General features: G+C 35.7%; 1 protein-coding gene across 4 annotated transcripts in view; it reads left to right on the forward strand.

The window, feature by feature from the left end:
* Positions 1-12125, forward strand: part of LOC135138064 (rho GTPase-activating protein 100F) — a 75967-nt gene that overhangs the window by 48189 nt on the left and 15653 nt on the right. For 3 of the 4 annotated variants that reach the window (XM_064067916.1, XM_064067923.1, XM_064067939.1), the window contains exon 3: positions 11598-11708. In XM_064067916.1, coding sequence (XP_063923986.1) covers positions 11598-11708 — 111 coding nt within the window. Of the gene's footprint in view, positions 1-3715; positions 3778-11597; positions 11709-12125 lie in introns of those variants that run through there. The other variant, XM_064067931.1, reaches the window with a different exon arrangement.

Below are 12125 nucleotides of genomic sequence, written 5' to 3' on the forward strand. Positions count from 1 at the left end.
ACTTCACATTTGTAATCTACAAAGAATTCTGTAGAAGATAACACTTTTTCCTCTCAAATACATCGACTTTTAACGTTTACAAAAAATTTTTTGGAAATTTATTCTTCACTTTTCTTGATGATAGTTAAAATAAAAACTTCAAAAATGATTTCATATGAACAATATAGCAAGAATTCGCTATAAGCTAGCACTTTTTCTCCTCAAATAAATACACTTTTAACGTTTTCAAAAACATTTTTTTGAAAATTTGATTTTCACACATAACAAAAATAGTACACCTGAAGACCCCCAAAACCCTTTCACATTACTTGAAAGACACGATTTCACTTCACCTAGATTCTTTCAAATTCTTTAAAATTGAACACTAGGGGCCCTAAATCCTTTCGAAATCTTTCAAAAACGAAACAACATTTAGAAAAAAAAATTCGAAGAGGCTCTAAGATTTTTACAAGAACTTCAAAAGACATCAATTTTTGGGAAATAAGAATCACAATTATGTCGAAATTTTCATCTCCGACATCTGTGATTTACTTTGATTTTTATTAAGGATTAGGTAAGTTTGTGGATTTGACGTACTTAGATAAATAAAATCTCAAAACGAAAGATTAACCTGAATGTTGCACAATCCGTTACTGACTCCCTTGGTCATGACTAATTTATGATTGGTCCATTTATATTATCGTTCTGTGAAAAAGATATTGCTGGTAAATCCAGAAAAATTGTTCTAAGTTCTAAGAACCAAGATTATTTGGTTCTCTTTCAAAAACGAGTTCCCAAGATCTTTTCAAATTATTTATTAAAAAAAAACACCAGTGACTCCTAAGATTCTTTCACACTTAATAAATAGAGACTAGGCAGGGGCTAGAATCCACGGGACTCCCAGATTTTTTCAAATTACTTCAAAAACAAAACAAGGGATCCCCGAGATTATTTCAAACTACTTCAAACACAAAATACAAAAAGTTCCCGAGTCCCTTTCAACCTACTTTAAAAATCAGATACAAAGGGTCATGGGCCCCCGAGATTTTTTCAAACTACTTCAAAAACAAAACACAAGGGATCCCCGAGATTCTTTCAAATTACTTCAAAAATAAGACCCATAGGGGGCCCTTGAGAAACTTTCAGACTACTTCAAAAATCAACACAAAGCGTCCTCGAGATTCTTTCAAACTACTTCAAAAACAAACACAAGGAGTCATCGAGATTCTTTCAAACTACTTTAAAAACAAAACGCAAAGAGTTCCCGATATCCTTTCAAACTACTTCAAAAACCAGACACAATGTGTCCTCGAAATTATTTCAAACTGCCCCAAAAGCAAAACTCAATGAACCCCGAAATTTTTTCAAATTACTTCGAAAATAGGACCCACAGAGGTCTCCGAGATTCTTCTTCTTTTTAAATTCTAAAAAAAAACCGAGTGACTCCTAAAATTCTTTTACACTTGACAACAGATTAGGGAGAGCTTAGATTCTTTCAAATTACTTCAAAAATAAGACCCACAGAGGATCCTCGAGATTCTTTCAGAATAATTCAAAAATCAACACAAAGCGTCCCCGAGATTCTTTCAAACTACTTCAAAAACGAACACAAAGAGTCCTCGAGATTCTTTCAAACTACTTTAAAAACAAAACACAAAGAGTTCCCGATATCCTTTCAAACTACTTCAAAAACCAGACACAATGTGTCCTCGAAATTATTTCAAATTGCCCCAAAAGCAAAACTCAATGAACCCCGAAATTTTTTCAAATTACTTCGAAAACAGGACCCACAGAGGTCTCCGAGATTATTCTTCTTTTTAAATTCTGAAAAAAAACCGAGTGGCTCCTAAAATTCTTTTACACTTGACAAGAGATTAGGGAGAGCTTAGATTCTTTCAAACTACTTCAAAAATAAGACCCACAGAGGGTCCTCGAGATTCTTTCAGACTGCTTCAAAAATCAACACAAAGCGTCCCCGAGATTCTTTCAAACTACTTCAAAAACAAACACAACGAGTCCTCGAGATTCTTTCATACTACTTTAAAAACAAAACACAAAGAGTTCCCGATATCCTTTCAAACTACTTCAAAAACCAGACACAAAATATCCTCGAAATTATTTCAAACTGCCCCAAAAACAAAACTCAATGACCCCAGAAATGTTTTTCACTTGACAAAAACAAACGAAAACGGTCCTTGAAATTTTTTCAAAATCATTCAAAATAAACCTTCAAGTGTTGGATCAATTAGACAAAATCGAAATATTTACTTATCAGCAATGTTATAAAATTTATATACATTTAATTATAGTGAAATCAGAACGCTTGACTGCTAAAAAATTAACTAGATAAAACAAAGCTCGAAATTATTATTATAATTATAGCTATATATTAATTCAATGTGTAGTCAGCCTCACATTAGTTACATACCACGTCGTTAATTACAAAAAATGCTCAGCAAATATGTCAGCGGGCTTTAATTATCCGACTAATTAATAACATGTTTTCGGTAATTTAAGTCATTTGCAAATGTTTGTTTTGTTTCGCAATTAACTATCACTCTGTGAACAATTTATCCCCAAATACATCAAATATTTTCTGAACAGCGGAAAACCACTACCCAAATAAACTCTGTCACATAAAGCAGTTTTTATTTGTAAATATACATTTTAATTAAATCGAGTCAGGAATCCTACCATTGAAATAAAGTAGTTTTAACACACTCATTACACACTATTTTTTGCTAAAACTGCATCACCTCTTTCTCCACTTCGACAATTACCGCTTTTAAAAATTCGGAAAATAATAAAACCTCAAACTGGCACAACTCCAAATTTAAACGCGGCGAAGAAGATTATGAAAAGTTGATGTAAGTAAATCCATCTCATTTCAAATCAGCTTAAAAAAGAGAGGAACGCCTGAATTTCAATATTTCAGAATCTCTTTGGTAAATCTCGCAATTAGCAGTAAAAACGGAACATAATTAAAGAAATGTAACCAAGACAAAAGCAATGATCAAATTTTTGTTCTCCACACCAGCGTAATTATGACGACAATTATTAATATTGGTGCAAATTGAGCAAAAGTTTGGCGAGAACGCAGCGGGTCTGCTGCTAACGACCCATTTGCTGGAGTGGTCGAAAAACATTAAGCATCCGGGCATCCGGCAGGGGAGACCGGAGAAAGATGGCCGCGAGGTAAATTTTGAAAACGCGTAAAAACGTTCGTTTGGCCAAAATTCGTGCAAAACGGTTGCGTAACGTGTTAAAACTTATTCGGAAAATCCCCCGAGAAAGAATTAGTGTAGGAGAGATTATTATTATTAAGTGAGGTCTTTACCCCACCACCCCCTGCTTATCTCAAACCTGCACTAAACCACTTACGTTCCGCCGTTTCCTCAAGTTGGCCCCATCCGTTTAAATATTAAACATCGACATTTCGGGGTACATAAACCCGAATTCTGACACGCCATCAACAACCTCAACGCAGCCCTCAAAAACTGAAAGCATTCCTCCCGTTGCCTTTATCTCGTACAACTATCATACAGAAGTCGTAATCCATCAAAATCGCATGACTACTATACGTCGTGAAATCGGGAATGAATTGACACACGAATTTTGGCGGGAATTCTTTAAGGGCCAATCGGGTCGGGTCTCTTTCGTGCGCGCGCACTTTTACTCGCAAGTGACGTCACGATGGAGATCAATAACAAGGCAGGCGAAATCAAGTTGGCGGTTACGAGTACGTTGATTTAGTTAATGTGCGATAAAAATGGCAAAGGCTGCTTTTTTACAAGAAAGGTAAATTAAATGTTTATTAAAGTTGCAGTGTCTAGTGATTTCCGGTTGGTTTTTTGAAAATGGCGCCACTTTTGTGTCATTCCGGCCACTTTTTTCGGTGAATATATGCCGGATGTCTTGACAGGAATGATCGGGGAGCGATTTATTTATTAGGTTAAAGTTTACCGGATCATTTTATTGCACTGTAATCGAATGCGAGGAAGGTGGAATGTGGAAATTTGATCAAAGTTCGGTTTTTCGGGTGAAGTGATAGTTTTTGAATTTTAATCAACAAGTAATGGATCAAAAACCAAATTTGTAGTGTGAGTCATGTAGACAGGTGAATAAGCAGCGGTTCGGTACCAATGGGTGGCGAACCATGAAATATGAGAACTTAAATGTCGATGTGCTGCCGAATTGGGGTTTAATTAATTTCATAATATTCATTGTGGGGGAATTACAATGAGGTTGTCCTTTCACCCTTATCTCCTTTTATATGAACTTACCGAAAATTTCCGCCGAATTTTACCCATGATTGATCGTTTAAAGAATCAATAACTAATTTATTTTATTATTCGGACTCGAATCATTAGAAATTAATAAAACGAAATTAACGCAGGAGCGAGTTTACACTAAGCCACGCCGATTGCCGGTAAGTCGTTTGAAGATAAGCGAACTTTATTAAATAAAGTGGTAGACGATTAAATTCATTACGCCGGTGTACAGATTTCGAGATTAATAGTGGAAATGCTCTCTGAACTCCGGCTTGTAATTATTACGAACTGTGATCAAAAACGGTGCTTGTTAAAAACGAAAATATCGGTTCGTGTTTCATCGCTTTGTTGGTGATTTTTTAATTATCGTGGAGGTGATAAAATGACCAAAATTTATTGATTCATGCCCTGGAAAATTCGTAATGTCACCTCAAAATGAATAATATGAAAGTTTTGTGGATAAAGAATTTTTTTTTCACAAAAAACAACTGTTTTAAGGATGTCATTTTTGATTTTTTATTTATTCATAGAAATGTTCAAAATTTGTTTTCTTCAGACAACATAGAGGTCAGGTCCTTACAATTTAATATCAAAAATTACGTAACAGATTTCTTCAAAATTTTGGTAAGACTGTGGAATATTAATTATTATTATTGTATGCCATTTAATTCGTAAAATTCATTTTCCAGCCCATTTCAAAAATTAATGACGATGATACTTACAGAGGGCGTTAAGGAAGGAATTTATAGTGTTGATTTACTCAAAGATACCTAGTCCATTTTCCCTGACTCACATTAATTTAAGAATTACTCGAGATTAACTAAAATTGATTCCCCTCCAGAAAATTGATGACGTAATCTCTAAAAACTGATAAATTTGTTTCTAATGAAGAATACGCCCTGAGATGGATTGTTGTATTTTCTAAGGTTACCAATTTTTTTCGCCTTGTTATTTCAGGATGCATTTTAATATTTGTTTAAGGTGACGTCATAACTTGCAGAAGGGAATGATTTTTTTCAGTTTTTCGAAAATCCATATGCGTAAAGTTAAAAAAGAACCTAAATTTCATGTAAGACCTATTTAATGGTATTTTGACAGATAGAAATGGAATGCTGCACACCCGTGTTCTGTAAGCTGTCAATATCAACAAGGCGTGAAAACTAAAAGATAATCAGTAAGATACTTTCAAATGACAATTGAAATCTTTTGAGTTTTTAGTGTTTTATTTTTTACGAACTTGAAAAAGTCTTGAGTGCCACAGTGTTTATTTTTTTTTTAATTTGGGAGACTCTTGGGTACCCATGGTGTATTATTTTGGGAGCCCATAGACATTCTTTTGTAAATTATTTAAAACACTTTTGGGGGACTTTAGCGTTATGTTTTTGGAAAATTAATTTGAGTTAATTTTGGGATCCCGCTTTTTTTTAATTTAAAATAATCTTGTGGTTCTAAGTATTCCTGTTTGGAAACACTTTGAAAGTGCTTTGGAGCCTCTGGTGTCTTTTCTTATAATCATTTAATTAAATTTCTTAGAGGATACGTCATTTGTTAAAAAAAGTCTTATCTTACCAGGTACTAGGCCCACCCGGCCGCTAGTACCTGCTAAGATAAGACTAATTTTGGCAAATGATACATCGTCTAAGAAAAGGGAGGGTGGTTGGGCGGGGCTAGTACCTACTAAGGTAAGACTGATTTTGGCAGATGAGAAACCCTGAAAAAAAGAAAGGGCGGGTGGGTGGGGCTAGTACCTGCTAAGATAAGACTGATTTAAGCAAATGACATATCTGCTAAGAAATTTAATTAAATTATTACAAAAAAAGACACTAGAGACTCCAAAGCACTTTCAAATTCTTTCCAAACAAAAATATTTAGAACCTCAAAAAAAACGCGGTTCCAAAATTATCTCAAAAACACGTCAGGTCAGAATTTACCAAAAATAAAACAAGAAACTGCCCCAAAATTCTTTTAAATATGTCATTTGCCAAAATCAGCCTTATCATAGCAGGTACTAGTCCCGCCCACCCGCCCTCTCTTTTCTTAGAGAGTACCTCATTTGCCAAAATCACTCTTATCTTACCAGGTATTAGCCCCGTCCACCCGCTTTCTCTTTTGTTAGAAGGTATGTCATTTGTCAAAATCAGCCTTATAATTTAGCAGGTAAATAAAACTGATTTTCGCAAATGATACATCCTCTAAGAAAAGCAGCGGTGGGTGGGCGGGGCTAGTATTACCTGCTAACATGAGACTGATTTTGGCAAATGAGATACCCTGTAAAAAAAGAGAGGGCGGGTGGGTGGGGCTAGTACCTGCTAAGATAAGACTGATTTTAGCAAATGATGTATCCTCTAAGAAATTTATTTAAATTTTTTATAAAAAGAGACACTAGAGACTCCAAAGCACTTTCAAATTGTCTCCAAACAAAAATATCTAGAACCCAAAAAAAAACGAGGTTCCAAAATTCTCTCAAAAACAAGTCAGGTCAAAATTTTCCAAAAATAAAACAACAAACTGCCCCAAAATTCTTTTAAATATGTCATTTGCCAAAATCGGTCTGGTTTTAGCAGGTACTGGCCCCGCCCACCCGCCCCCTCTTTTCTTAAAGGGTATCTCATTTGCCAAAATCTGTCTTATCTTAGCAGCTACTAGCCCCATCCACTCACCCTCCCTTTTCTTAGACGATATTTCATTTGCCAAAATCAGCTTTATCTGAGAAAAAAAATTGGAAAACATTACGAACTTTCTTATACGCATAAGGCAGCAATTTTGAACATCTTCTCTAGTGTTTAGTTGGTTATGCTTTACTGGATTATTCTTTTGATGGTTTTGTTTTAGTTTATAATTTATAAATGTCTTATTAAATGTTTTTTTTTATTTACATATTAATAAAAAATAACAGCTTGTTTTATTAATGATAATGCACAACGATTAAGGACTACTGGTTGTTATGGTGATTGTCCTAAAAAAATAAAAAGTGAATTTCAGGCAGCATCGTTACTAAGAAATCAGAAAGTAAGCCGGAGGTAAATTATGGAAAAAACGTAATTTTATAAAAATAAAATTGGCAACATTGCACGCACCTAATGTGTGAATACCTCCGGCTAGTAGTCATTAATCGATATAATAAGATAAAACTGATTTTGGCAAATGAAATACTCTGTATGAAAAGAGAGGGTGGGTGGGCGGGGCTAGTAGTACCTTTTAAGATATGACTAATTTTGGCAGATGAGATATCCTGTAAAAAAAGAGAGGGCGGGTGGGTGGGGTTAGTACCTGCTAAGAAAAGACTGATTTTAGCAAATGATATATCCTCTAAGACATTTAATTAAATTATTATAAAAAAAAGCACTAGAGACTCCAAAGCACTTCCTAATTCTTTCCAAACAGGAATACCTAGAACGTCAAAAAAACGAGGTCCCAAAATTAATTCAAAGACAGGTCAGGTCAGAATTTTCCAAAAATAGAACACCAAACTGCCCCAAAATTCTTTTAAATATGTCATTTGCCAAAATCGATCCTGTGTTAGCTGGTATCAGCTCCGCCCACCCGCCTTCTCTTCTCTTAGATGATATGTCATTTGCCAAAATCACTCTTATCTTAGCAGGTACTAGCCCCGCCCACCCGCCCTCTCTTGTCTTATAGGGTATGTTATTTGCCAAAATTAGACTTATCTTAGCAGCCCTAATCCCCCTGGTTGTTATGGTTATTGTCCTAAAAGAAAAATAAATGTTGGATTTCAGTCTCCATGGTTACTAAGAAATCAGAAAGCAAGCCAGAGGTTTTAGGGGTGCACACTGTTGCCAATTTTACTTTTATAAAACTAAGTTTTTTTTTTCGTAATCTACATCAAATAATTTTATTATCATTTTTTGAGACTTCCGAATTCCCCGGACATAACGTACTGAAGAGTTAATCCGCCATTTTCCAGGCACCCGATATAGTGGGGCTTCTAGTCCACTTTGGTTTGTGGCGGGGAAAATTTAAAATTGACGCAGATTCAGAATTTTCTTAAAATACAACACCAAACTGCCCCAAAATTCTTTTAAATATGTCATTTGCCAAAATCGATCCTGTTTTAGCTCGTACGAGCCCCGCCCACCCGCACTCTCTTTTCTTAGATGATATGTCATTTGCCAAAATCACTCTTATCTTAGCAGGTACTAGCCCCGACCACCCACCCTCTTTTTTCTTTGAGGATATCTCATTTATCAAAATCACTCTTATCTTAGCAGGTACTAGCCCAGCCCATCCACCTTCTCTTTTCTGAGACGATATCTCATTTGCCAAAATCAGTTTTATCTTAGCAGGTACTAGCCCCGCCCACCCGCCCTCTCTTTCTTTACAGGACATCTCATCTGCCAAAATCAGTCATATCTTAGCAGGTACTATCCCCTCCCACCAGCCCTCTCTTTTCTTAGAGGATATCTCATTTGCCAAAATCACTCGTATCTTAGCAGGTACCAGCCCCGTCCAACCACTGTGTCTTTTCTTAGAAGGTATGTCATTTGGCAAAATCAGCCTTATCTTAGCAGGTACTAGCCCCTCCCACCCGCTATGTCTTTTCTTAGAGGGTATGTCATTTGCCAAAATCGGTCTTATTTTAACAGGTACTAGGCCCACCCACCCGCCCTCTCTTTTCTTAGAGGGTATCTCATTTGCCAAAATCACTCTTATCTTACCAGGTACTAGCCCCGCCCACCCGCCCTCTGTTGTTTACAGGATATCTCATCTGCCAAAATCAGTCATATCTTTGCAGGTACTAGCCCCGCCCATCCGCCCGCTCTTGTCTTATAGGGTATGTCATTTGCCAAAATTAGTCTTATCTTAGCAGCCCTAGCTCCCCTGGTTGTTATGGTTATTGTCCTAAAAAATTAAATGTTGGATTTTAGTCATCATCGTTACTAAGAAATCAGAAAGTAAACCAGAGGTTTTAGGTGAGCACAGTGTTGCCAATTTTACTTTTATAAAACTACCTTTTTTTTCGTAATCTCCCTCAAATAATTTTTTTATTATTTTTTTGAGACTTCCGAAACCCCGCACATAACGTACTGAAGAGTTAATCCACCATTTTCCAGACACTAGATCTAGTGGGGGTTCTAGTCTGCTTTGCTTTGTGGCGGGAAAATTTGAAATTTGCGCAGATTCAAGTTGTGGCTCATTTTTTGGGGAGTAAATCAAAATTTCCCGCAAAAAGTGGCGTAGAACTCGAACATGCATAAAATCAAAAATAGCTTAGAGCCCAATCCTGCGCACGAATTCAAATTTTCCCGCCACACAGTGGCCTAGAATCCCCACTATATAAGTATTAGTACTACCAATCGAAATAGTGAAGTTATGTAAATAAGAGTTGCTTCGTCTTTGAAAGTTAAAACACATGATTTTTTATATATTTTTAAACGACATCGGTTTTTCAGAGGGGAGAAATATACAGGGTGAGTCACTAAGCGCGGGTCCTTTGATATCTCGTAAATTATTATTAGAAACAGAAAAAAGTCAAAGATCAAAATTATTTTTAACTATTCAGAGTGTTCTGTTTTAAAGGTGTAAAACGTAGTTTTTTGAAATAAAACATAACATAGATTTTTTGATATTTTGATTGATCTATTATAAGATTTACAATTACAGATTAATACTGAAGGTGAAATTGCCACGTTATTCCAATTTTCTTCAAATTTTTTAGTAATTGAAGGGTTCGCAAAAAAATCGCAGCAGGGTTATTTTTCAAAACCTATATTTGAAGATTTCAAAGTTTTAAAATTTTTTATAAACGCTATGTACATTAAAATTGGATTTCATCTATGTCATATATAACCCTATTGCGATTTTTTTGTAAACCCTTCGTGCCAAAAAAATTCATGGAAATTGAAAAAACGTGGCAAAAATCTATTTTATGAGAATATGTAAAAATATATAAGGTGTTTCATTTAAATCAACTATTTCTATTGTACACATAGAGAATGATTAAATTCAGTCAAACAAGATGTAAAATGAGGAGATTCATTAATAAATTAAGATAAATATTTCCTACAGTCTGTAGTGATAAATATTTTTAATATTTAGATTTTAAACTGGAAGAATTTGTCAAAAAACGTATTTCTGTCTTCGATTTTTTGCGTTCGAATCCTTTACAATATAATTTCATTACGGATCTTAAAGGAGAAATAAACAACTTCATTAAAGTTCTAATGTCTTCTAAACGTCTAGTTTATCATGTTATAAATACTAAATAAAATACTTTTGTTATTTATTTGACACTGTTCCATCTATATTAACAGTTAATTGGGATGACGCAATGGACTTTCCAAAAGGGATAAATGAATAATTTTAGCAAATCGTCGAAGTTTCGAACACGTTTATATTTAAAATTTAAATGGTGCTGCCAGTTATTTAAAAATAAAAATGATTTAAATTCGTCCACGATTTTCAGCAGCCGTTGACAATCCCGTAAATGCTTTCAGCGCGTTTTGGGGTTAAAATTAATTGACGTGTTTAACGTAAATGTTATAAAACCCGCTGAAAACGCAATTTAGCATTCAGGGAATAGAGTTGTCAAGTGCAGTACGAAATCACAGCCATTTCAAAGTCGCTGCAGGTAAAAAATCACCTAAGAAAAAAAATTAAAAAAACAACTTTCATATTGTGCACTCCCAAACAAGATGAGCTAGTGTCACATATCCATCTCTTTCACCCCCCCCCCCCCCCCCCTTACACTTTGTTCCGACGAAAAATACACACGTCAGCCGGCGAAAGTTATGAGCTTGTGTGTGATTTCATGTTATGTTTACTTTAAATAATTTATGGATCTCTTGTTCGGGCCCGGATTTATGAGTGACGAATTCATCATCGGGGGTGACGAATGAGGGAATTTTATTGTTACTTTAAATTGCAGCTTAAATTCCGGGAAAGGAGCCGGCGACGCTCGATCGCGTGGACATTGTTATTCAAGTGGCGTCAAAACTATCCAACTTGCATATTTTTGCAAGAAATTATATACTTTGTTATTAGGTTTCTACGACGTTCCCCCTCGAATAACCCGGAACGAACCGCAACTTCGCCGCTGAAAAGGCAAAGTTTTTCCGGGGGCATGACGTCATAAAGACGGAACTGCAGGCCCATTTTAATAAGTTGCAGAATTTCAACTTCGCTCGTTACGATATATTAGATAACTTGAGGGAAAAAGTAACAAATGTGGTGTTAGTGGCTGTTCTTAACTTCGAGAGTGACTCTATGGCGGGCTCGACAAATATCTGATTTCATGCTTTCTTCGCGTGGCGATTTTATTAGATAGATTACGTGGAAGTCTTAGGCGTACTTTTTCTGTTTAAGAATTATAAATGTGGTTTTTTTCAGGATAATGGGCGAGAGGCTTTGGATCTCACAGCCTCTCCGCTGCGGGCGCCTCCGGCCCCTAACAACAGGACCAACCATCCGCCCATGGTCATTCAGGGAGACTTCAGGAAGGTAATTAGGGATTGTCATGTTGATAATGGGACTGAATTCGACAATTGTCGAAGGGGTGAATACCAAGCCAATTGGAAAGATATTACATGGAGCTTTGGCCCGAATTTGAAATCAATAGCCGAAATAACTTATTGCCTAATGTATTTTTAATGAACGTAATTACTTTTTTATGTTCTGGGTTAAATATGTTAAGCGAAGCGATGGAATTTCCGAATTTTTGTTCGGACAATCGACGAAACACCCCATCGATTAGGTGTAATCCTCTTGAGAACTGTTGATTCGAATTGACGGATGATTATTGGTGCGAATTTTAAACGGCATTAGGGGATGCAAAATTTTCACGAGAATAATGCTACATTTAAAACGAGCCAGAGTTGCGTTATTTATGTACAACTAAGAGATAATTTAAAAATTAGG

Source organism: Zophobas morio, unplaced genomic scaffold (assembly GCF_036711695.1).
Source record: "Zophobas morio isolate AGI-343-1 ecotype UQ-CSIRO unplaced genomic scaffold, CSIRO_AGI_Zmor_V1 ptg000004l, whole genome shotgun sequence".
NCBI lineage: Eukaryota > Metazoa > Arthropoda > Insecta > Coleoptera > Tenebrionidae > Zophobas > Zophobas morio.